At 37.6% G+C, this 25,073-nt stretch overlaps 2 protein-coding genes across 3 annotated transcripts in view; one reads left to right on the forward strand and one right to left on the reverse strand.

Annotated features, from left to right (window-relative positions):
* Positions 1-887: 887 nt before the first annotated feature.
* On the reverse strand, positions 888-9,882 carry LOC125050245 (secretory carrier-associated membrane protein 5B). Of its 2 annotated transcripts, XM_047649958.1 has the most exons (9): positions 9,672-9,882; positions 9,498-9,599; positions 8,888-9,019; positions 8,248-8,256; positions 7,254-7,458; positions 5,976-6,240; positions 4,458-4,575; positions 3,362-3,523; positions 888-2,621 (listed from the first exon to the last, which is right to left on the reverse strand). In XM_047649958.1, the coding sequence occupies exons 1-8, from the start codon at positions 9,726-9,728 to the stop codon at positions 3,365-3,367; spliced, it is 1,047 nt and encodes a 348-aa protein (XP_047505914.1). In that variant the 5' UTR covers positions 9,729-9,882; the 3' UTR covers positions 888-2,621; positions 3,362-3,364. The 2 variants fall into 2 exon arrangements, with proteins under 2 accessions (XP_047505914.1, XP_047505915.1); XM_047649959.1 differs by lacking the exon at positions 8,248-8,256 and having other exon boundaries at positions 9,672-9,881.
* A 9,567-nt stretch (positions 9,883-19,449) lies between these two features.
* Positions 19,450-25,073, forward strand: part of LOC125050714 (furin-like protease 2) — a 184,250-nt gene continuing 178,626 nt past the window's right edge. Inside the window, exon 1 of the mRNA XM_047650750.1 lies at positions 19,450-19,788. The gene's annotated coding sequence lies outside the window, so the exon portion shown is untranslated. The remainder of the gene's footprint in view (positions 19,789-25,073) is intronic.

A 25,073-nucleotide genomic window follows, 5' to 3' on the forward strand; every position in this document is an offset into this window, starting at 1 on the left:
TTTCTTTTAACGTGTGATTTCAATGAATTAATTGACAACACTTGAAGGTTAACTTTATTAAAAAAACGCATGCGATGGAAAGAATTACTTGCCTTTGATTGGCGCACTAATTTTGCCTTTACTTGAGTATTAAAGTTATGGAAGAAATTATCTCTTAAAATAATCTATATTTTTTCTCCTAAATTGTGAAATTCTTTAAATTAACTACGGACTGACTCTCGTGGGCTTAGCCAACAGATCGCTCGAATGGCCCGCTTCTGTTCCACAAATATCGATTTCATATCAGCTGCTCATTTGCTTTGCAACTTGCATTTGATTGATTGACACCGATAATCCTATACAGCATCAATTACTTAGTTTATTAATGCTTATTTTCAATATAATATGCTTTATGGCTAATATTTAGACGGCTACACAATGTTTGTTCATCAAAATATAATGTATTTTATGCCCCAACTCCACATACGGACCCGTCTACCATATGCCTACAGAGAATTGTATCTTATTTCGGCCATACAATGCGCAGAGGCGGTGAGAACTTGGAGAAACTGATCGTAATTGGTAAATAGAAGGCAAAAGATCGCGTGTAAAAAAACTGTTTACTGGCATACAGTTTTGAGGTTTCTGTCCAGCGCCAGATATCGCTCCAGATGCTTCCCGGCTGACCACGACGCTTAGATATGCGGCAGCTCATTAAAAGGAGGTTGTATTTTATTTAATTGCTAATTAGGTTAGTATGCCACGAATGTAATAAGGCCCTCTATTTGCCTATGGACCCGCTACTGCTCCCGTTGGTAATAAAAAATGCAATTCCGTCGCATAGTTAATATGTAACAGAGTTGTTCAACAAAGTCGCGGGTACCTAATAAATAAATAATAAAACAAAATTTTCAGAAATTATATTTATTATTTATCATAAGTTTATAACATGACTTAATCGTTAAAAAACAGTTAAACAAGATAAATCTACGCCTTCACTTACCATTATCTGGGTAAGGACGGTCTGATAATAATTTACATTAAACTAGGCCCAGATATATCTTACAGTGTCAAATTGCTTTACATATCAATCAAAAATACAATAGAGGCTATTACAAGTGTCTGAATAGATTAGCAATCTGTGTAGGTAAGGCATTATATACTCATTACTCTATGACTTTTCAAAATGCCGCCAAACTCTTTGAACTCTTGTAAATGAGCCTTTAGAAAAAATCCAGTAAAGTATGCTTGAAATTTAATAGAAAAATGTTCTTAGATTATGGAAACCATTAGTCGAGTGACTAGGTACATTTTATTCTTAATATTGTGTAGATAAGTCTTGTGCATAATCTAATAACACACGGCAAGTTACACACAAAGTTAAGTTATTCAAACGCACATACTATCTTTTCGTTTCACAGCTAGCTAATGTTATATTATTATTCAGTCATTACAAGGGCAGACAATACATTTGGCCACAGATTGGGATGACCTTTAAATATAGAGCTTTAATAATGTCGTTCTTTTTATACAATAGGAGGGACATGGGCTGAAGGATCACCTCTTATTTATTTTAATTAAGTGATATCATCGCCCATGAACAAAGCCAAAACGCTCGCTAGTGCTCGGGCTTTATAATTTGACCCCAAATCGAAAATACTTCGGTGCCATAGTTGTGGCTCAGGGAAAAAGTATCGAGGTTATACGCATTTCATTCCTCATTATCGATAACATATTACTTAATTATGTATTTATCTGTATGTATTAGTTCTGAATGCCTCCATTCCAAAACGTTTCTCAAATTATAACTTTTGCTCAATACATTTTTGACAATAGAAAAATTGGGTAGACATATTATATGGAAATTAGTTCGACTTTGAGATACGTTCTGAAATATGTAATTTATTAGCTAGCTGTAAAACGTGTCCTATAATAAAAGTTTTAATGAATTAATGTTCTCGAAGGGTCGATAAGCAATATATATACACTGGCCCAAGTGGAATGTTAATTTTGAATAATGAAAAGCTAAATTCGATTCTAATTAAATAATATATTTTAGATATTAATTCTATAATAATGTTTATGCCTCAGAAATGCAGGAATATTTGGGAGTACTTAAATATTTAAAGCGTCCGTAAGCTCATGTGTTTTAAAATAAATATAGCGATAAGTAATTCCAGCTTTTTGCGCAATAATTTATATGAAATACTTTTTACATTATAAAATAATCGCAATATTAAATACAACAATTGGCAACATATTTCGATAGTTAAAATAATTTTGATAAAATTAAATTGAACAAGCGTGCATTACATTTTCTTAAATATATTAACAAGCTTGTCATACATGTATTTATTACTAACACTTAGATTTAAACAATATTATGTTGAAGGCAAATTCCAAAACATATCTCAAGATAGTAAAATTGATAGATCTTGAACCTAGGCTTGATTCATGTTCTGAAATACGGGCCTCTGTACTGATGTCTTAAGAAAAAATATAATGTTCACGCCTAGCTGACATGAATTTCTACTTTGACACTGGCCACATAATCTCAATACATAGTCAGACCGAAACATGTTCTAAATATACAATTTCACAATTACATTATGTACTTCCTCGCCGTGGTCGTCGTCGAAAATCTGTAAATAAAAACAATTGAAGAGCCTATCAGTGCCGAATTGGTCATCTTCGCATTTTTTTTATGGCTCTGGCACGATTTGTGCATTTAGCCAGCGTCAAGTATAGGATTTTTTATAATTCATGCTTGTCTTTAGAAATTCGACCGTGTCCTCCATGTACGGTTTAGGCACTCGCCCGGTACCGCGCAACCCTCCCAAAGGCCGAGAACAAATTTAAATTAAATTAAAACTTGCCCCCGAACCGGGAATCGAACCCGGTACCCCTCACCTAGCTGCCACTTAAAAAGACCGCTAGGCTATGAGGCCCCTATCTTCGCATTTACTAATATGTTAATTTGAAAAGTAAAGAATCAAATGCTCGCTCTCTTCTCTATACGCATTGATCATAGGAACTAAATTAGTTTTTTTAAGCCTTAAAAGTCCGGTACTATATTATAATCGAAGATTTAACTCTTAATCTCAAAGACTACTAAAAGAAGACTCATTGCGTGGCTTTGGTTTTTTAATCAGTTGGGTGGTTTTAGTGATTTTTTATCAATTTTTAAAATCTGTTTTCTAACTTTTAAATTGAATTACACTAGTAACATAAACGTGAGCGTGACACATATGCAATTATTACACAAACACTAAATGTCAATAAGAAAAAATGTAAAATAAATTCCTTTGACTAATAACTGATATTTTTTATTTATTTATTCATTGATAATAAGGTTTTAATCAAGACATCATTAAATATTTACCCGTTAATATCTGTTAGCGTTAGCGTTAATCTGAGCGTTCACGGCGGCGGCGGCGGCGTTCGAAGCAGCGGTTTGCACGTGTTGGTTGCGTAGAATTTCGGTCGTGAATTCTGCTTGGGCCTTTGCTAACGACGCTCCCGTAGAGCGATAGATACGGTGGACCTGTGAGTTATTTATAATACTTATAATATAGTAGCAGACCGGCCAAGCGTTGCTGTGGCTAAGGTTTTTGTAATACTACATAGTAGTAAACTATTCAAGGGAAACGGTAGAACACCAGTCATGGGGACCATGCTGTTTTGGTGGTTATGCCATTAAATTGCTTGCTTATGTGAAACGTTGGTACTTTCAACACAGCGCCATCTGTTAGAATTGTGACTATCAAACAATAAACAAATATTTTGCAATATAATAATATTGCGAGTATAAATTGAGATGAAAGCTATCCTATCTTTTAAGTTGGATCAAACTACACACGGTGTGCAAATTTGATTGATATCGGTTCGGTAGTTTAGGAGTCCATAGCGGACAAACAACGTGACGCGTAATTTATATATATTAAGATATAGACTGATTTCATTTAAGACGTGCATAATTTAATAGTTCAATTTTTTATAGAACAGCCGGAGGCAAACGGTTCATTCGCCGTCAAGTGATAACACCGACCATGGATAATTCCAGAAGGCTTTTCACTCTATATCAGATAATTAGCCCGTAGGCATCAATACAGGTGCCTACGAGGAAGCTTACTAATGAAACACCTTAGGGTAAGGTTGAGTCAAGATTCAGAATCACTGAGTTTTAAACCTCAACAAAAACGAATTATACTTTTGATAGAAGGTCCATAGTTCGCGTAAAGTCTCGCCTAGGAATGACACCTTTATTGTATTAAAAAAACGTATATAAGTTTTTGTATAGAGTCGAAAATACTGTTCGGACATAATCGGATCTTATAAAACACATTTAAGTCATTTCTTGTTAAATTTTAAGTTCAAACGTAAAAAGCACAACATATGTTCCGTAGAACGTATTCAAAAAAGATGGGAAATTAACAACAATGTAGAAAATCGTTAAAGTATTTAACATGCAAACATACCTTAGTCATAAGCAAAATATCAGCTACAACGCAGGTAATAAAGCCAATAGTGACAATGAGAGTGACGATTCCGACGCCCACATTCTTACCAAATGTTTCGAGGCACATGATCAGTCCACTGAAATATTTATTTCATCATTAAAATATTGTCCCTCAACATAATAAAAAAATTGCTTGCATACAAAGTACACATGTCAGAAGTGAATCTTCTTTGGCAAACTAATTTTTAACTCTTGTTCATATTTATACAAATGTAAAACTTTAGATTTCCGAGACTTAGAGGTAGGGAAATAGGAAGATATGTTAGGAATTTAATTATCATTAAAATATTAAAAGTGTCGAAAATGAATACACATAATAAATTAAATTTTTTTAATTCATTTCTTCGATAATAAAAACACGTGGCATTTAATTTTACAATTCGTCATTTGAGATTTCTATAAGTTAATTCACCCTCCTCACTCTCTCTCAATCGGTCTCAATCGCTTTTCTTCAACAAAAACGCTGCAATTCTTCGTGACGTTTTAAAAAAAAATTACCCTCCTGCGCCTAAAGAAGTTTCATTTCAAAAACAGAGGCGCTACATAAAGATTGTAACATGGTGTAGGCCATGATTTTTTCTAATACGCAAGTAGGTAATTAGACTTCTGTGCCTGACACGTCGATTTCTAGGTCTTAGGCACCGTTTCGTCACGATGTTTTCTTTCACCGTATGAACGAGTGTTAAATGTGCACATATATAGTACGTTAGTGCACAACCGGGGTTCGAACGTACGAGCTCTGGGATGAGTGTCGCACGCCAAGCACAAGGCTAATACTGCTCATTTACTTAGTGGAGTATATAATGATGTTATTTCCATATAAAAGTAATGGTTACCATGGTAACAAATTCTTTATTCATATATGAACCTCTAAATATCCAAGCTTGGTTAAAAATATTTCTTAGAATTCAAAAACATTTTAAGAGTCAAAATTGTATTATTATTATTTTGAAAACAATAGAAACACTTTCTTTGCAAAACCTTTGAATCGATAAATAAAAATATGTTTGAAGTCCTGTATAAAATGCACATTCTTGCGTCTATGTTAGGGAGCGTTCAAGTCTTACGTAACGAATTTTGGGGGTCCTTTTGTAAAACGTTACGATGCGGGCGGCGATTCAATTACGCGTTATTGTTAAAATTATTTTCGACTTTCCAGTACTTTACACCATATAATAGTAACTTTTAGGTATAAAGAGTCACTGGGTGGTCACGAAACGTTTTACTAATCTTCAAAAATTGCGTGACGTAATACTTGAACGCTCCCTTATTGGTTCTAAATGTCAGGGTGATTTAATATGAAAGCTAACTATAACTTGGTTGTACCAATCCAAAACAATACTACGCCGATATTACAGAATGAGGCATCACAAAAAGACGCGTCGACATCATACACATCACAGGAATTTTATACTTATCAATAAATTAAAACAAACGCCATAAATAAAAAATAGTTCCTATTACAAAAATTACTCACCACGAGCCTCCGTTTTCGATTCCAATAGATTGTACCACAGTGATAATTATTTGAAAAAGGAATATAAAGAAGAACACCATAAAATTAAAGGAGGAGTCACTTCTGAAAGCTTTGTATATCGGTCTGTACCAACATATAAAGCTGAATGGTGTTAGAAGAATGAAGTACAGAATTGATAAGCCAAAGACGGTTACTCCGCCGTCTATTCCGGCAATCATCATGGCCATTCCGCCAATGATGTTCATGGACAGAACAAGGGAATGAACTGCAATAAAAAAATATGTATATTATAGAACAATGAAATCAATATTAATTAGATCAAATTCAATATGATTAACTTTATGACTTAAAGAAATATTGAAATAATATCATTGAGCTTCAGAATAAAGGATTCTTAGAGCTAATTTTGTACTCGTGTCGATTATAAACAAGTCAAAATAATCAGTAATAAAGTTTGATCTGCTTACTGGCGATGACTAAATTCTAATTTATCTATTCCATAGTTTATAAAATTAAATTAAGAGCTATGATATCAAATCGGTATTTATGTAAAACTTTATTACTATAGATAACAATGATATATGTCGAACCTCATATTAAGTCAATAAAATTCTGATTCATTGGTAATTCTATACCGTTACATAAAATCTTTTCTTTTTTTTACTTTTTAATTATTTTGAATTTGGAACACTTATATTATTTTTAAAACATTTTTCAATTTTGAGCGCTTTCACATATTTATTCCTGTTCATTATCAAATTACATTATGAGTAGTTGAAGACTGGCCCTCATCTAACCCGGACCTCAACCCTTTAAACTTCAAATTATGGTCAGTTTTAGAAGACATCCCATACTCTAAACGACACGGCGACATTGAGTCTCCTAAAAAATCTTTGAAGGAAGCAGTGGCGAAATTTCCCTTGTAAACAGTGCGTAAATCCATAGATTCGAGGCCAAACAAATTAAAGGCCTGTATGCCTTATACCTTTTGCCATTTCGAATAGAATATTATTTTTATTTTTTGCTGAGACTATTAAATATGTAGGTCTAAGTTTTAATAATATTTCAATAATTCATTTAAAAAAAAGTAATTTTCATTTGTAACAGAACTTATGGCTAGACTGGGGGTATATTGTTGGGCATCAAAGATTTCAGTAATACTAAACTTGATGTCTCAAGAGCGGAGAATTTCTGGATAACAGTCTGAGTAACAGATAAATCTAGTTACGTTAATAATAAAAATAACTATTCAATAAAGTAAATTCATCAAAAACTTACACATCCACAAGTGATATAGATGCCTCACAATCCTTTGAAATTCTAGGGGAATGTCCACATTTATGTCCTGATAAAAGCAGGGTTGTACTGGACAGAAAGCTGGCAATGGAGGCCAGTTATTTCTTCTGCCTGCGGAGCCAGCACGTAGTTCCGCCTCACGTCTTGCTAGTTCTTCTGCTTTTCTCTCTAACTCTTCTTGTCGTCTCTGAAATTTTTGGATAAGGATTTATTATGATAAAAGTCGGCAAGACATTATTTTTGCACGCTATTCTTAATGGACGATATATAGCCCCTTGTTTGGGGTTGTTAATTTCTCTTAGAATCCCTCCACCATATGTGACAAGATACACACAATTTTTCTGTGTGCCTCGTTTCCACCTCACCAAATAGGATGTGAGAAATTATTTGAAGAGGTGGGAGGACTTTGATTTTGTTTAAGCACTCTAGTTATTTCTGTGAAATATTTAGTATTATTTGTTGTTTGTTTAATATTAAGTTTCAGATTTCTTTAAGTAAAAAAAAAATATTTTTGCTTTTTATGTTTAATTATTTTGTTTTTTTGTGTTTTCTGTTTCATATATATTGTTTCATGTAATCCGTTTTGGCTTTCTATATTGTCTAAGTGTTTTGTTTTACAATATGCATGTTTACTGTAAGATTACTAATAAATTAATTAATTGATAATTAGCAAATTACTTATTTACATAAATAAACCTAGTAATAAATAATTACAAAATACATACAATGATTTCACCAAACAAGCTACTATGTAATACTAAATAAATAAGTATTTAATTAAACCAGTATAAGCAAAGTAATATGTAGGATCTACCATAACAGCTGTAAAAGCAAGAAAATATTACTTTAAATAAGCATCCATCTTAATAGAAACCAGCAAAAAAGACACCACTACAATTAACAAAAATATTATAATATCAATAAAGAAACAGTCTTGCCAATAGTGATCATGATAAAATATAGAAATGTGCATTACCTTCAACTCCTTGTGTGGTGCAAGAATATAAGAATTAAATCATTAATCTAATTGAAGCATGCTATTTATTTTTGTACTAAATTAGGGTGATCTTAATGTGCAATTACATTTTTTATTCTTTTATAGGTCTCTTTAACAAATTATAACTTTGAAATTGATTAATATATATAAACAATAAATACAAAATGTTGTTTTTTTTAATCTTGAAATTAATAACACTTCTATTGTGCAACACAACTAGGTGTTATTAACATCCAATGTTATATATTTTTTATTAATTAGATTTTAATTCAAACCTAATACTAAATGCTGTGGTTATGACTAAATAAGCTATTGAAACAAGTCATAATATTGACATGTAAGTAACTTCCACAAAACAGTGTTCTTTTTAAGGATCATATGTAGATATTTCTAATATATATAATAAAAATATTATACTTTATTTTTTTGTTAGCTAAACATGCTAACAGTATTTTTGTTGAAAAGTCTATTTATTGAGGAAGGCTATATAACATCATAAAACAACAAAAATAATTACAACCAACAATTAAAAATAAATATAAATTTATTAGAAAATTATTATAACATAGAATATTACTATGTTTAATTCCTTAAAACTTGAAATTTCCTTATAACATACCTGAAAGTCAGCCGTTGTAAAGTTTGAAGGTGGAGCTTGAGTTTGGGCTGCTGGCCCAGGTCTAGTATATTGACCAGTTGCAGGTGGTGAAACGGCTTGCATGATAGCAGGCTGAGTTGGTTGTTGTGGAAGCTAAAAATGAGTATTATAGGTTCACAAATAATGCCTATATCATGATAATATATTATTTTATATAAAGTTATGTTAATTAATAATAATATTTAATATGCCCAATCTAAATAGCAATATATCACGTATTCAATAATGCAGGGCTGTATTATACTTTTAAGCATTAATAAAAATTAAAGTTTCTTTATAACATTTTCAAAAAAAAATCTGATAGATATAATTTAAAAGAATACTGATTTCCTGCAAAATTCAAGTAAAAGTCAAATACATGCTTTACACGCACGCATCAAATTATAATATATACACGTATCAATTTATAACATGTATATTTATTATTATAACATCATCATTAAGTCTCTGGGAATAAATAATACTTTCGTAAATAACTTTCATATTTTTTACATCACACATCGATGAGCATGAGACTGATTAAATCAGTGTATCAACCCACGAAATTAATAAAAAACTGGAATCTATTTACCGTAGATTGATTTGCATTTTGTTGGCCATCAAATGGGTTATAGTCGTCAAGCCCTTGAGTGACAGCACTGGTATTCCTAGCAACTTGCTGCACTGCAGGGTCCTACAATAATAAATTTATGATAAACACAATAGATAGCGATAATTTCTATAATTTTGTGTCTAGATTACTCACAGCAAAGGGATTGTCAATGGCGGGATCACTAAACGGGTTGTCCTCGAAGTTAGACATTTTGTTATTTTATTTACGCCAGTTTAACTATTTATCTGTACACACCACAAAAGAAATACTTTAATATTAAACGAAACAGTTTATTTTTAGAAAAATCTGCGACAAATACAATGAACTATGAAGTCGCTATGAAAATGACAGTTGGTGATTTGCCGATTGATCATGGAGTTGACACTTGAGTTTGATGAATGGTGACGAAATGACTTTGACAATATTGCTTGACAGATTACTAATGTATTCGTTACGTGGTGTTATAACCTGTATATCTGTAAAAAGAAGGCTTTGTATGATTTCAGTTTTTTTTCAGTAGAAGTATGATTAAAAATAGGTTAAAATAGCACCAGAATTATCAATAACGCCTTAAATATATGTGGATAGGCAAATAAAAACAAAACGTAAAAAAACCAAGTCTCGTTCAACTCAGTTTTTCCACTGTAAAAAGTTTTGATTTTGATAGCATCTCTTTTCATTCCGGTACCTTATCCTTTAAAAAAGTTAAATTTACTTAAATAATAAAATAGCCATTTCATATGCTGCAGAATCTTCTAATAATATTATTCATGTGATAATTTTTATAGGCTTTATAGGTTTTATAGGCGTCGGGACGTGACGACCCCATCGCCCACTGGTGAAATAACCTGTGACAGAGGTTATTTCATCAGCGCAATCAGTCAACCCCTTCCTAGTGGGAGTGCCATGCTGTTGCCTTCGGGTTTCAGCCAAATGGGCAGGCACGACCGGGGCAGTACCACTGTCTCTCAGAAAACCGGCGTGAAGTGATGCAATAAGTTTGCCTTATTGTACTCGCGTTTCGTGCGGTGAGAGAGACTCCCGGAGCCCATTTCCCCCCCCCCCCCCCCCTACAAGAAATATGAAGGTGCAGAAAAAAAGACAGAATCTACCCCAGGGGGGTACCACACGCGCTCGCGGTGGAGAATCCCCCTCTGGGCGTCCAACACCGGGACACTCTGCGCCCGGTGGTGGACGCACAGGCTGCCCTTCGTATTCTGGGGGGGGCAATTCTGCGCTCGGAAAAAATAACATAATTCGTTCTCGGGGCAAACGGAGCAAACCTACAAAGGCACCCCCGTCCACACTCGCCGTGGACTTCACAAATGTTAGGGGGCTCAATACCAATATCAACGCAGTCCACTACCATTTAGAGACTGCGAAGCCGGCCTTGCTCTTTCTTACCGAGACTCAGATTTCCTCCCCGGCTGATACTTCATACCTCTCCTACCCGGGGTACAAATTAGAACATTCATTTGTGCCGCGGGCGGGAGTTTGCGTGTACGTCAGAGAGGATATCTGTTCTCGTCGCCTCGGGACGCTTGAAGGAAGGGACCTATCTAACCTCTGGCTGCGCGTAGACTGCGATGACCATCCGCGATTCTACTCATGCCTGTATAGGTCCCATAGCGGAAATATCGAAACTGACCGACTCATTGAGCACATCCAAATGGCTACAGATTCCCTGCTCGAAAGGGTTCCTACCGCTGAAATCGTGATACTTGGCGATTTTAACGCCCACCATGCCGATTGGCTCGGCTCTGAAACTACCGATCACGCGGGAAGATCCTTTCACGACTTTGCTTTAGCCTACGACCTGACACAAATGGTCCCTGCGATTACGCGAATACCAGATGTGGATGGTCATAAACCCTCTTTGTTGGACCTTCTGCTGACTTCACATCCGGAGAACTATCAAGTCTCTGTTGACCCGCCATTGGGTTCATCAGATCATTGTGTGGTCCGGAGTACTGTGCCATCTACGCGCCCTTCACGGCCCCGCTTTATGGGTTGTCGCCGTATTTGGCACTATAAGTCAGCAGATTGGGACGGGATGCGGTCTTTCTTTGCGTCCTACCCTTGGGGGCCTATGTGCTTTTCGCCGGAAGCTCCAGATTCCGTCGCCGCCTCTGTCGCCGAAGTGGTTCTGCAGGGCATGGAACTCTTTATTCCATTTTCTGCGGTGCCGATCGGTGGCAAGTCTCAGCCCTGGTTTAAACGTTCTTGCAAGGCGGCCTCGCGTCGAAAGCGAGAATGCTTTAAGGCATGGGCGGAAGCGGCGAAATCTCGTGATGCCAATACCAGCGAACTTAAAACAGCATATAACTCAGCCTCCAGGTCCTTCAAACGAGAAATCACTAAGGCAAAGTCAGAGCACATTGCCAGATTTGGCGAGAGATTGGCCCAACTCCCTTCAGGGACTCGAGCCTTCTGGTCTCTCGCCAAAGCTGTCCAGGGGAATTTTTGTCAGCCCTCCATTCCGCCACTGCACAGGGAGGATGACTCTCTGGCCCACACTGCGAAGGAGAAGGCCGACCTTTTGGGCTGTCTCTTCGCGTCCAACTCGACTTTGGATGACCGAGGGAGATCACCACCGACCATTTCGCGGTGTGATTCCTCGATGCCGGAAATCACATTCCGGCAACGTGCTGTCCGCAAAGCACTATCTTCCTTGGACATTCATAAGTCGAGCGGGCCGGATGGTATCCCCCCAATTGTGCTGCGTACTTGTGCTCCTGAGTTGGCTCCGGTCTTAACGCGCCTTTTCCGGTACCTGTACTCGCTCGGCACTGTCCCGAAGTGCTGGAAGACCGCTTCGATACATCCGATCCCAAAAAAAGGCGATCGCTCTGATCCGTCCAACTATCGCCCAATAGCTATAACCTCCTTGTTCTCCAAAATAATGGAAACCATTATTAATTGCCAGCTCTTGAGTTATCTAGAGGGTCACCAGTTGATTAGCGATTCTCAGTACGGCTTTCGTCGTGGTCGCTCAGCTGGTGACCTCCTTGTATACCTTACCCATAGGTGGGCGGAAGCAATTGAGTCCAAGGGGGAGGCGCTGGCGGTAAGTTTGGACATAGCGAAAGCCTTCGATCGGGTGTGGCACAGAGCACTGCTCTCGAAGCTTCCAGCCTATGGGCTTCCCGAGAAATTATGCGATTGGATCTCCAGCTTTCTGGCCGATCGGAGCATCAAGGTCGTCATCGACGGAGCATGTTCCGACCTTAAACCCGTGAACGCTGGGGTCCCACAAGGCTGTGTTCTATCCCCGACCCTATTTCTTCTGCATATCAATGATATGTTGCAACTTAGCAACATTCACTGCTATGCGGATGACAGCACTGGGGATATTCTTTACACTGGCCGGGCAGGTATTTCTCGGGCAGTTGTTGATGAGTACCGGAACAAACTTGTGTCTGAAGTCGAAACTCTACTACGTGGAGTCTCAGACTGGGGCAGACAAAACCTAGTCCAATTTAACCCCAAGAAGACACAAGTTTGCGCGTTTTCCGCTAAAAAAACACCCTTTGTCGCTACTCCTCTTTTCGAAAACACTCTTCTTAAAGCCACAGCCAGCATTGGAATACTTGGCGTTGACATATCGAACGACGTTCAGTTTCGCGGTCACTTGGAGGGAAAGGCTAAATTAGCCTCCAAAAAGCTTGGTGTGCTCAGCAAGGCGAGGCGGTACTTCACTCCGGGCCACCGCATGCAACTATATAAAGCGCAAATTCGGCCCCACATGGAGTACTGCTCTCACCTCTGGGCGGGGGCTCCCCAGTACCAGCTCCTTCCACTTGACCGTATACAACGCAGAGCGGTTCGAATCGTCGACGACCAATCCCTCTCCGAGCGGCTTGATCCTTTGGCGTTGCGTAGAGATGTGGGGTCACTCTGCATCTTCTACCGCATTTACCATGGAGAGTGTTCAGAGGAGTTGTTCGGATTAATACCTGCAGCTGAATTTCATCATCGGACGTCGAGACAGAATACGAAATTCCACCCGTATCACCTCGACGTCCGCCGTTCCACAACTGAGCGTTTTTCAAGGCAGTTTTTGCCGCGCACAACCACTATGTGGAACCAGCTGCCCACTGAAGTATTTCCGAACCAATTCGACTTAGGGTCCTTCAAGAAAAGAGCGTACCTATTCTTAAAAGGCCGGCAACGCACTCGCGAGCCCTCTGGCATTGAGAGTGTCCATGGGCGGCGGTATCACTTAACATCAGGTGAGCCTCCTGCCCGTTTGCCCCCCGTTCTAAAAAAAAAAAAAAAAAAAAAAAAAATATATTTAAACAATATCTTTTAGGGATGTTTGCTTGAGGTTGACTCGTTCAGAATTATTTAGTCGATGTTAAAATAAAACTCCCTAATTATTTGTAGAGAAGAGGTGAAGATGGAATAGTGAATGATGAATGATATTTATTTACAAAACTGTGTACAATTATACTTAAAAATTATCCTACACTTACAACTAATATTGACATGTGGTGCCAAGATGCGGAGCGTTGATTGGTTGCGCAGGTACCAGAGTAGGCGATAAAAATGCGGCGCGGCAAAAAGTTGGCCTTTTTCTGCACGCAGCCGTCGAAGCGTACGAACGTGTTCTTCTCAGAACACTTCGGTATCGTAGCAATACGATAACGCTGAAAACTGTCCTTTTCAGGACAAATTATCGTATCTCGACTAAACGTCTAACAACTGTCCTTTTCAGGACATATTATTCTTGTTTCACGACGAAAACGTTTGACAACTGCCCTTGTCAGGGCAAATTACCGTGTCTTACGACACGATGAAACTGTTCTTTTCAGAACACACGACCGTATCTATTCTGATATGTTCTTGTCAGAACACATCACTGTTTCAATACGACACGTTAATCAATCACCTACAGGATTCCCCCTCTAGCGAAGCGTACCGGCAGGCGTATAACGCGGCCTCGGCGAGTTGTCCTTGTAGGTATTGAGTTGTCCCCAATGTCTTGTTGTTTCAGGTCGTTGTCATTTTGATGTTTCAGGTTGTTGTCGTTTTGATGTTTCAGATTGTTATCGTTTTGATGTTTCAGGTTATTTGATGGTTTATGTAGTTCGCTCGCACTTGATGTGATTTGCTTGTTGCAGGTACTCGGTATTGTGTCAGTGGGCACATCTGGCTCGGCGATTGTGTAGGCGGGTTTGAGTCTGTCAATAGAGATCTTTGTTTCACGGTTAGGTAACTGCAGCGTGAATATCTTGCTGTCTCGTTTTAGCACGCGATAGGGTCCGTCGTAGGGTGCTTGTAATGGCTTCTTTACGGCGTCTATGCGTACGAAAACGTATTCACATGTCTGCAGGTCGCGATGTACGAATATATGTTTTGTGTTGCTATGTGGTTGGTTAGGCATTGGTTGCAAGTTACGTATTGCGTCGCGCAGCTGATCGATGTAGGCAGAGTCCATAATGACGTTATCGCGGGTCGTAGATAAGAAATCACCGGGTAAGCGTATGTTGCATCCGTAGGTAAGTTGGGCGGCGCTTACGCTGGTGTCACTTCGCATAGCGGCGCGTAATCCGAGTAGGACGGTTGGTAGCTCGTTAATCCAGCTTCTTGCGGTCTGTAGTCTTGCTTTCAATGCGGCTTTAAGGACACGGTGCCATCGTTCGATGATACCGTTACATTGTGCGTGGTATGATGTTGTACGCGTTTTTTCGATTCCGAGTAAGCGAGAAAGAGATGCAAATACTCTGCTTTCGAATTGGCGTCCTTGGTCCGTTGTTATTGTAGCAGGGCAACCGAAACGGGAAATCCAACCTTCGTATAATGCTTTGGCGACGTCTTCGGCTGTTATTTCGCATAATGGGTATGCTTCGGGCCATCTCGTCGCTCTGTCGATCATTGTCACTAGGTATCGATGACCGGTGGCCGCGGTAGGTAGCGGACCAACGATATCGATGTGCACGTGTTCGAATCGTTCGGTTGGTGAAAAAATTGATAATGGACTTGTTGTGTGGCGTTGTATTTTAGCGCGCTGACACTGTAGGCATAATTTTGCCCACTTGCCGACATCTGCGTTCATTGAGGGCCAAAAGTAGCGTTGCGTAATTAATTTCCTCGTGGTCTTTATTCCAGGGTGGCTAACGTTATGTACTGCGTCGAATGCGGTACGTCGGTATTCTACAGGTAGGTACGGACGTATGTATGAGGTTGAAGTTTCGCAGAGTAATTTGATGTTTGACGCGGGCAGGTTAACTTCCTTGAAAGATAGGTTGCTCTGTAGACTGAGTGCTTGCATTGTATCGCTATCGCGCTCTTGAGCTATTGCAAGTTGATTGTAGTCAATCGGCGATGGACACGTGATTGCGTCGATGCGTGATAATGCGTCTGCGGCTGCATTTTGAGACCCACTGACGTGTCGTATATCAGTGGTAAATTCGCTGATATAAAGTAGTTGTCGGGTGCGTCTCGGTGATTCGCTGTTTGTATTTGATTTTGTATAAGCGAAAGTTAGCGGCTTGTGGTCCGTGTATATTATGATTTCTCGTCCCTCGAACATTTTTCGGAAATGTTTGACAGCCATGTAGATGGCGAGTAGCTCTCTATCGTAGGTACTATAGCGAGTCTGTGCGTCGCTGAATTTCTTCGAAAAATAGCCGAGTGGTTGCCATGTGTTGTTGACAAATTGATTTAGTACGGCACCAGCTGTTTTGTCGCTCGCGTCGCTGAATATCGCTAGCGTCGCATGGTGAGACGGATGAGCGAGTAAAGCGGCGTTTTTTATGCTCTCTTTACATGCCTCGTAAGCTTGCGTCGATTCAGCGGTCCAGTCGATCTTAGTTTTATCACGCTTCTTGATGTTGTGCAGATAGTTATTTAGCGGCGCTTGTATGGTGGCGGCGTCTTTGATATTTTCGCGGTAGAAGTTTATCATACCGAGAAAACGTCGCAGCTCTTCTACGGTTTGTGGCTTTGGAAAGTCTGTGATAGCCTGCACCTTCTCTTGGGGTGGCTGTATTCCTTCCGCCGTGACTTGATGACCGAGGAATTTGACAGTTGGCTGGCCGAAAACACATTTTGATGGGTTGATGGTAATACCGTATTCTTCTAGTCGCTGTAATACGGTGCGTAGGTGTTTTCGGTGCTCTTCCTCGTCGATTGACGCTATCAGCAGATCATCAACGAAAGGGAATACGAAGTCGAGTTCGCGCAGTACTTCGTGAATAAAGCGTTGGAATGTCTGGCCGGCGTTCTTTAGACCAGGACACATGCGCGGGAACTCGAAAAGGCCGAATGGTGTTATGATGGCGGTTTTCTCCACATCTTGCTCGCTGACTGGCAGTTGTTGGTAGGCGCGGTTGAGGTCAAGCGTGGAGAAAATTTTCTTCCCTGCGAGTTGGTATGTGAAATCACGTATGCGTGGTATGGGATACCGATCAGGCTTGGTTATGGCGTTGAGCCTTCGGTAATCGCCACACACGCGTAACTCTCCACTCTTCTTAGGCACGACGTGAAGAGGTGATGCCCAAGGGCTTTTGCTTGGTCTGCATAACCCTTGATCAATCATGCTCTGAAATTCCTTTCTGACCATTTCGTAACGATGCGGCGCAATGGGGCGTGGCCTGCAGTGAAGAGGCGGTCCATTTGTTTCAATGAAGTGTTCGACGGAATGTTTAGGACTTAGCTTCATTGAAGTGAGTCTAGTTGTGCCTGGGAAATCTGCTAGTATGCTGTGGTAATTTTGCCCAATGTCTATACTGCGAACTGTAGGTATGCCCGCAGTACTAAGTTGAGCGTTAGTTACCAGCTGTGTTTTCCCGTCGATCAATCGTCGGTTTTTTACGTCGACAATGAGGTGGTGGTACTGTAAGAAATCTGCTCCCAGGATTGGCTTTGACACATCTGCTACGACGAATTTCCATGTGTATGGTCTTCGAAGGTTAAGATCGAGTGTGAGTGACTTCTCTCCGTATGTAGGAATTACAGTGTTGTTAGCGGCGTACAGTTGAAACGGCAGTGGTTTTTCGCGTGAGCCTTTTTTCTTTGGTAGCACTGAGATATTGGCTCCTGTGTCGACCAAAAAGGTAAGTTTCGTTACCCTGTCGGTAACGAAAAGGCGGTGTGATGATTCGGTAACGCCAGTTCCCGCCGCGGCCAGCGTTACTTTTAGTTTTCCGACTGGTTAATGGGCTTGACACTGCATGGTGGTGCGCATTTCTTCGCGTCCATACCGTAGCGATGATGGTAATAGCAGTACGGCATTGGAGATTTTTTTCGGCTTCGGTCTTCCATCTGCGACTCTCGTTGGTTTTCGTTGTGATGTGGAGATGCGTTCCGCGAGCGTGATAGGTAACGGTGGCGAGAGCGACTGTTGCGGTAATTGTCGCGAGGTTGTGCTCGTAGCTCAGCCACTTCCAAAGACAACCTTCTTATTTCACCGATGAGGGTGTCGATGGTTGGCTGTTGCGGATTATGTGGTGTTGGTGATGGTACAGATGTGAAAGGCGTTGCGACGGCAGCGATGTGTTGCGACGGCGTGTGGACTTCCATCATTTTGTCCGCGAGCAAGGTAAGGTCGTCAAGCGTCGTTTTGATTTTAAACGCTTCGCTGACAGCTAGCACGGAACGAATGTGTGGCGGCAGATGCTCAAGCCACATCATTTTGATGGTGCTCTCGGGAAATTTATCCTTGTTAAGCTGCTTCATTTGCCTCATCAGCTGGCTGGGTTTCTGGTCTCCGAGCTCGACTTGCGACAGTAGTTTCTTCGTTTGTGCGCTGTTAGACTCTTCGTATAGCGATATTAATCGGTCTTTAATTGCGTTGTAGTAATCGGCTTCCGGCGGCGAGCAAATGAGATCGGCGATGTTTTGTATGTCTTGCTTTTCAAGCTGTGCGATGACCATCTGGGCGAGCTGGGCCTGGCTTCGTTTTAGATCGGCGGTTGCTGCTTCGAAACTGCAGAACCAGAGGAGCGGCTGGTCGCGCCAGAATGGTGGCACGCGGAGCGACAGTGAAATGCCGGAGACTTCTTGGCTCGACGGTGTTGATGAAGTTAGACGCTCTGCACTGGAATTTTCTGTTGTCGACATCTTCAATGTTCTTGGTGTTCTTCTCGGGGTTCTTCTCGGGTTGTTCTTCTCGGGTTGTTCTTCTCGGGGTCACCACTTTAGGGATGTTTGCTTGAGGTTGACTCGTTCAGAATTATTTAGTCGATGTTAAAATAAAACTCCCTAATTATTTGTAGAGAAGAGGTGAAGATGGAATAGTGAATGATGAATGATATTTATTTACAAAACTGTGTACAATTATACTTAAAAATTATCCTACACTTACAACTAATATTGACATGTGGTGCCAAGATGCGGAGCGTTGATTGGTTGCGCAGGTACCAGAGTAGGCGATAAAAATGCGGCGCGGCAAAAAGTTGGCCTTTTTCTGCACGCAGCCGTCGAAGCGTACGAACGTGTTCTTCTCAGAACACTTCGGTATCGTAGCAATACGATAACGCTGAAAACTGTCCTTTTCAGGACAAATTATCGTATCTCGACTAAACGTCTAACAACTGTCCTTTTCAGGACATATTATTCTTGTTTCACGACGAAAACGTTTGACAACTGCCCTTGTCAGGGCAAATTACCGTGTCTTACGACACGATGAAACTGTTCTTTTCAGAACACACGACCGTATCTATTCTGATATGTTCTTGTCAGAACACATCACTGTTTCAATACGACACGTTAATCAATCACCTACATCTTGTAAAGATAAAATATCTATTGTTTTAAACCAGCACGAAGCACTGCTCAAAAAGAAATATTTATTTTTGTTGTTAATGAAATATGTATGTAAGAAATTGTGCGATACAACTATCACGTGCAGAAGAATTAATCTCTTATATTGACACGTTGCCGTTCACTCGGTTTGTTATATAGATCTTTTTGAATCATTTAATATTGTCAGTGTGTCAGCTGTCTTTGTTCTGAGGTGTCAGTTTATTCAACGATGCTGTCAATGTAGGCGGCTGTTTACGTTTTTGTAGTTATTTTGCGATTGTTTCGATAATTTTACTATAATTTATTGTAAATATAAAAACTTTTAGTCCACAAGTTTCTTAGTGGATTTTAATTGTGATATCTCATTTATTAAATCATGTCAGATGTCAAGGGGTGAAAAAATTCTGTGTTTTGTGTTTCGTGTGAGTGCCAGATTTTATATTGTTTAGAATTTCATGTGATAAACATACGGTGTATTATTACTTAATTTATTGGAACCTCTCATCACTTTATGATACAGGTAAGTCATTATATTACTTATAAAAATATTATTATAGCCTGTACGATTATACATTTTTTATTAAATATTAAATGGTTTGGTAATTGGTATGTCCAGTTAATATTTCAAGACTTGCTTAATGTTGTATGAAATTCGTAACGCGTCTCGGTAAGCTTGCTTGCGCGAGCTACGGAACAGCCTGAGGTCGACGTTGAACACTAGGCGAAAGTTGTTGCTCTTGAAAAGGTGGAAATAGTAATTCTCAGAATTACTTAACAACTTGTAACAATTTTTTTACAGTTATAAATAAACAGTATTGTCTACCATAGCACTAATAATGTAATATTCAATAAAACTGCTAAGTTTAAACAGGGTTCTGTTTAATATTATTTGTCTATTTTAAAACTGTACAAAACACTACTGTGTGTTTATAAGTATATTTTGTGGCTTAAATAGTATCTCTTGGAATGTAATCTATTACCATCAAATATAAAAATTCACTGTTTACTAGATGCTAGTGAGTTTATAGCAGTGAAACAATACAATATCATTTAATGTTATGAAAATGATAGGTTTAATATTCAGCAATTTACTTGAACATTTCTTGTTTAACAGGTATAATTAAATATTATACAATATAATGGGCACTAGTGTAATGTTTTAGCACACCCGACATTTACTTTCACTGCATACTAATTCAGTACTAGGTTGTATTGCTTGACCAAAAGTGAAATTGAAAGCTAAAATTGTATTGTTGATAGATGTAGACCAGATAAAGTTATGTGAAAATATTTTAATCAACAGTTGTATGGAATATCTGATATGGTTTGTTGGTTTTTGTTTTTTTTGTCAGTGTTCATTTTTTAAATCGTGAGTATAAGGTAAAAATCAGAACCTTTTTATTAAATGTATTTAAGGCCCTTGGTTTACTTATTCTAGGGTATATTCAGTAACAAGACTTAGCACTATGTGTGACTAGAATATGTTAAGAATAGTATTTCAAGAATAGTAGTAGTTTCTGAATATTAGTGTTAGATCTGTGAAATAATCATCTAAGTTTGAATCTCATACTCATTTTAGTTTAGAGTTTGCACTTATCTTTGCATTGTGGTATCAATATGCAGTTATATTTAATTAAATAAAATGACTTGAACCTGTAAGTATATATATATGTATAAGTAAAATATTAATTTTGTCATAAGCTTTCCTATAAAACAAGTAATAAATAAGATTTAAAGAGAATAAAAAAACTTAATGTTGCTCTTTCTAATACATAATATAAATATATATATGTTTATAATATACAGTTGAAAGCATCAATAAAATACTAATTTTAGGTTTATCAAACATGTTTAGATAGATTTTCTAGTTAGGATTAATTTTAGAATATTTTCAGTATCATCAAACATAATGAAAAAATATAATACATTTTTTATTTAGCACCTCTAAAATAAAAGTAAAATTATAATAATATATAGTATTTATAAAAATAGATTTTTAAAACGCCAGCCATTCTTTTTAAGAGGTGGTCAATTTTTGTATCAGTAAACTTAGTTTAGTTCACAAGTCAAGAGCTCGCAAATTGTTGCTTGCAAGTAATTTTCACGTTACCTACTAGTTTTAAGCGTGTTTGGTGAAAATATTTCAACCCCACAGGGCACGAAGCAATACTTTTTGTTGTTATATCGTACCTCTAATAGATGGCGCGAGAATAGAAATAGAGTTAAGTCTATGCAAATAAATATTAATATATTATATATCATCTCACATACTAATCTACACTAATATTTAATTGTTTGTTTGTTTGCATTTCTATAGAAATGAAAACTACGATAACAGAATATTTTTTTATTATTTTATAGTACAAGGGGCAAAGGGGCAGAAAGCTCACCTGATGTTAAGTGATATCGCCGCCCATGGGCACTGTCAATGTCAAAGGGCTCGCGTTGTCGGCCTTTAAAGAATTTGTACGCTCTTTTCTTGAAGCTGTACGTACGCTGCGTAAACTATTGATATTAGAGCAAAGTGATGTAAAAGAGTTTTATAGAAGACATCAATGTCTACAAAGATGTCAATACGTCTATTACATATTTTATAAAATAAATGTCCAACCTGGCAAATGGCTTGATACTGTTATAATATCAGGATTTTTAATCTTGGCCACTTAATGGTTAGGAATATGACCATGTTTTAAATGTATTATAAAACATTTTGTTATTTATTTTGACGAGCAAGTCTACAATGGTACGGTTTCTGTGTCACTGCATTGTTATATCAAAGTTTTCGTCAAATAATTTGTAGATGTCGGCGTCGCTGTGGCTATGTTAATCTATCGGGAATCACATCTCATCGTGTTAAATGAACTAAAACAGATTAAAGGCAATAAACGATTCTGAAGGCTAATGACCCAATATTGACTAACATCTAACTTTACCAATGACTTTAAATAAGAATGATTAATATCTGAAATGTTAAACATACTAATATTGTTAATAAACACTTCAAAAATCGAACTTCAGTTAGATAATGTTACTACTCGGCTACGGAAAAGTCGACATGAACTTGACCAAATTTCATAATTAAGCAGCACCGGCTTCGGTTTAGTTTCTGGACGGACCGTTTTATTGACCGTGACCCATGTTGAGTTACGTTTTGACCCATAAAGCCTTGTAAATATAAAACCTATCTAAAATTTAGTAACAGTCAAAACCGTTTACGACGACATCGTTTAGACATACCGGTTATATTGACCAAAATTAAAGGTCCCGGCTGAATTCTATTGTATTAGGTAGCTACAACGTCATCGGCTGTTACGACTATCGGATTTTACGACCAAATATGAGTAGTCCCTTCGATGTCTTTAACAGGTTTTGACTGTTAGTGTATATGTATAGCGCATGGAAACGATTGGTTATTAAAGTACGTAATTAACGTAATGCGGATGTAAGTAAATACCTTTTACGAAACCTTCCTGTTTTAATGTGAAAGGTAACCTTGCCTGAACCTAATTTTCATACATAATCAAGGTTCTAGTTTTTACAATCTATGACCTTAGGTTTATATACGTTTCTCTTGTTACCGCTATTTCTTTTGCAAATGTTTCAAGACATTAATAATAATATAATAAATAAATCACTTTATTTGACGAAAAACATTTGGTACTTACATTCTAAAGGTTATAAACATACAATATGCAACGAATCGTTGTGTCGTCGTCGCTATTAATTTTGTTCAATCACGTACATAAAATAATTCTATGTACACTAGCGATTAAACTAGGCCTAGCCTGTATCTTAAACGCTAGTTCCTTCCAGTGTCTTTAACAAATTGGTTAGGTTGTTTGTCATTAGATATTTATACGGGTTATATTTTTATTGTTTATAAAACTAAATGAGGGTAGAATCTAAAAAAAGTTGTTGCACACATTGTAAAAACATATATAATTATTTTATTATACACATACCAGATACCGTTAACCGGTAATAAACATGAAAAATTCTACGTTATGTTAGAACACGAATAATTGTTGATTATACTATGTTTTTATCTACGTCAAAGTATTAAATGCTCGGTCCCGGTGGTCTATAGAAAACGATTAAATAATTATGTCGTCATATTTAGTTTATTGCTGCGGGCCCGACTGTCCAGGCTATAATCACTGGCAGTTTTCGTTTCGTTCAGATTTACGGGCTTTTCTGACATCACAACTTTGCGAATTGCGCCATTAAAGTTATTTGTGCTGGTTGGTCTGTAACCATTACTAGGTTTGAGTTTATGTAATTATAAAGGGATGTTCATGGAATATGTTTCAATTCCTAGGAAACAGCTACCCTGTTTCCTGTCTTTCTTCTTCATATGAAGTAAAGAGTAAGTACAAACTTAATCTTTAATTTGCCCCTTTTTATTAAGTTGTTTTTACACTGTATTGAAAACAGCTCAGCGAATCTTATTAATAAAGCAGAAAGTAGTAAGTTCTTGTTCGTGATATGTCTTTTATTATAATTGTGGGACATATATTATAAATTAGCAGGAAAATTATTATAAGAATATGTGTGTCAATTGACTAGGAATATATTGTTTGTTACATATTTTGTATCTTTATACACCATATCGGGACAATTACTTAGTTCATTAGGCGAATAAGATAAAAGCCGTTTGGTGATTATTTTATAAATTAATATAACCAACAAAGCATGTCGATTGATTTATTACCAAATTCTGAATGGGAATTACAGGGGCATTATGCGATGTTAATTAATTTTAGTAATGCGAAACCGTTCCAGAAGACTTAAAACTAAAACTAATTAGTTTCCTCGAATCTGACGTCATTACGAATGCACCGCGGCCGGTCTGATCTAATCTTTCTGTTAGAAGAGGACGGCAGCAAAGATGTTATTGTTTAATTCTTAAAAAATACTTTTATATGCAACAAAGCCTGTATGGGTTTAGTTTCCTATATAAACCACTTTCTGGGGGTCACATGTTGCGTCATTTTAATGCGTCCATTTTACCAATCACAATCGAACGCAACGTTTCGTCTTTTGTTTAAAATCTTAACTCCCCGTGATATAGGATATTATAGAATATTTAGAGTAATATTACGAGCCGAGATTTAGCTATAAGTATGTCAAAAACTTATTGGATTTGAAAAACGAGAGTGATACTTAGCGTTAAGCGTTGACATCTTACCAAAGTTATTAATGGGTTGTGTGTGGTGATTGGACTAATTATCATATTATACAATATAGATAATAAATATAACACTTATATTAATAATATATATTGTTAATAGAAACAACAGATACTAACCATATGTTTTGTTTAAAGAAAATAATAATATCTAATAAGAACTGCAATTGTGTTTTATCATGCTGAATACGTATTTGTTCATGGCACGTATTATTTAAGTTAAAAGTCTTGCCTATACTTTCAAAGCAGAATTCATAGAAATTAATATAGTGTACGTTAATAATTTCCATGAATACCTAGTAAAAGAACGAACGATAAATATTTACTTGGAACAATTATGATGGCAGTTTTTTAGTAAAAAGGATACATCATATCAAATTGGTTTTATTACATGAAATGGGGAATATACGTTTCGTCCGTATTTTTGACCCGTTAAGACCACGTCAGAATTTGATAAACCTCACCGATTAGTTTTCCAGTCTCTAGTCTAGGGTTATGTTTAGACGTATATTTTTTTAATGTTTATTTATTTATTTATTTATTTAGTTTAAGCTTATAACATCACACACAGTAGGTACTAAAATTACTAATTATTTTACAAAAAATCTCGCATCTAA

The sequence above is a fragment of the Pieris napi genome, chromosome 6, assembly GCF_905475465.1.
Source record: "Pieris napi chromosome 6, ilPieNapi1.2, whole genome shotgun sequence".
In the NCBI taxonomy this organism is placed as follows: Eukaryota; Metazoa; Arthropoda; class Insecta; order Lepidoptera; family Pieridae; genus Pieris; species Pieris napi.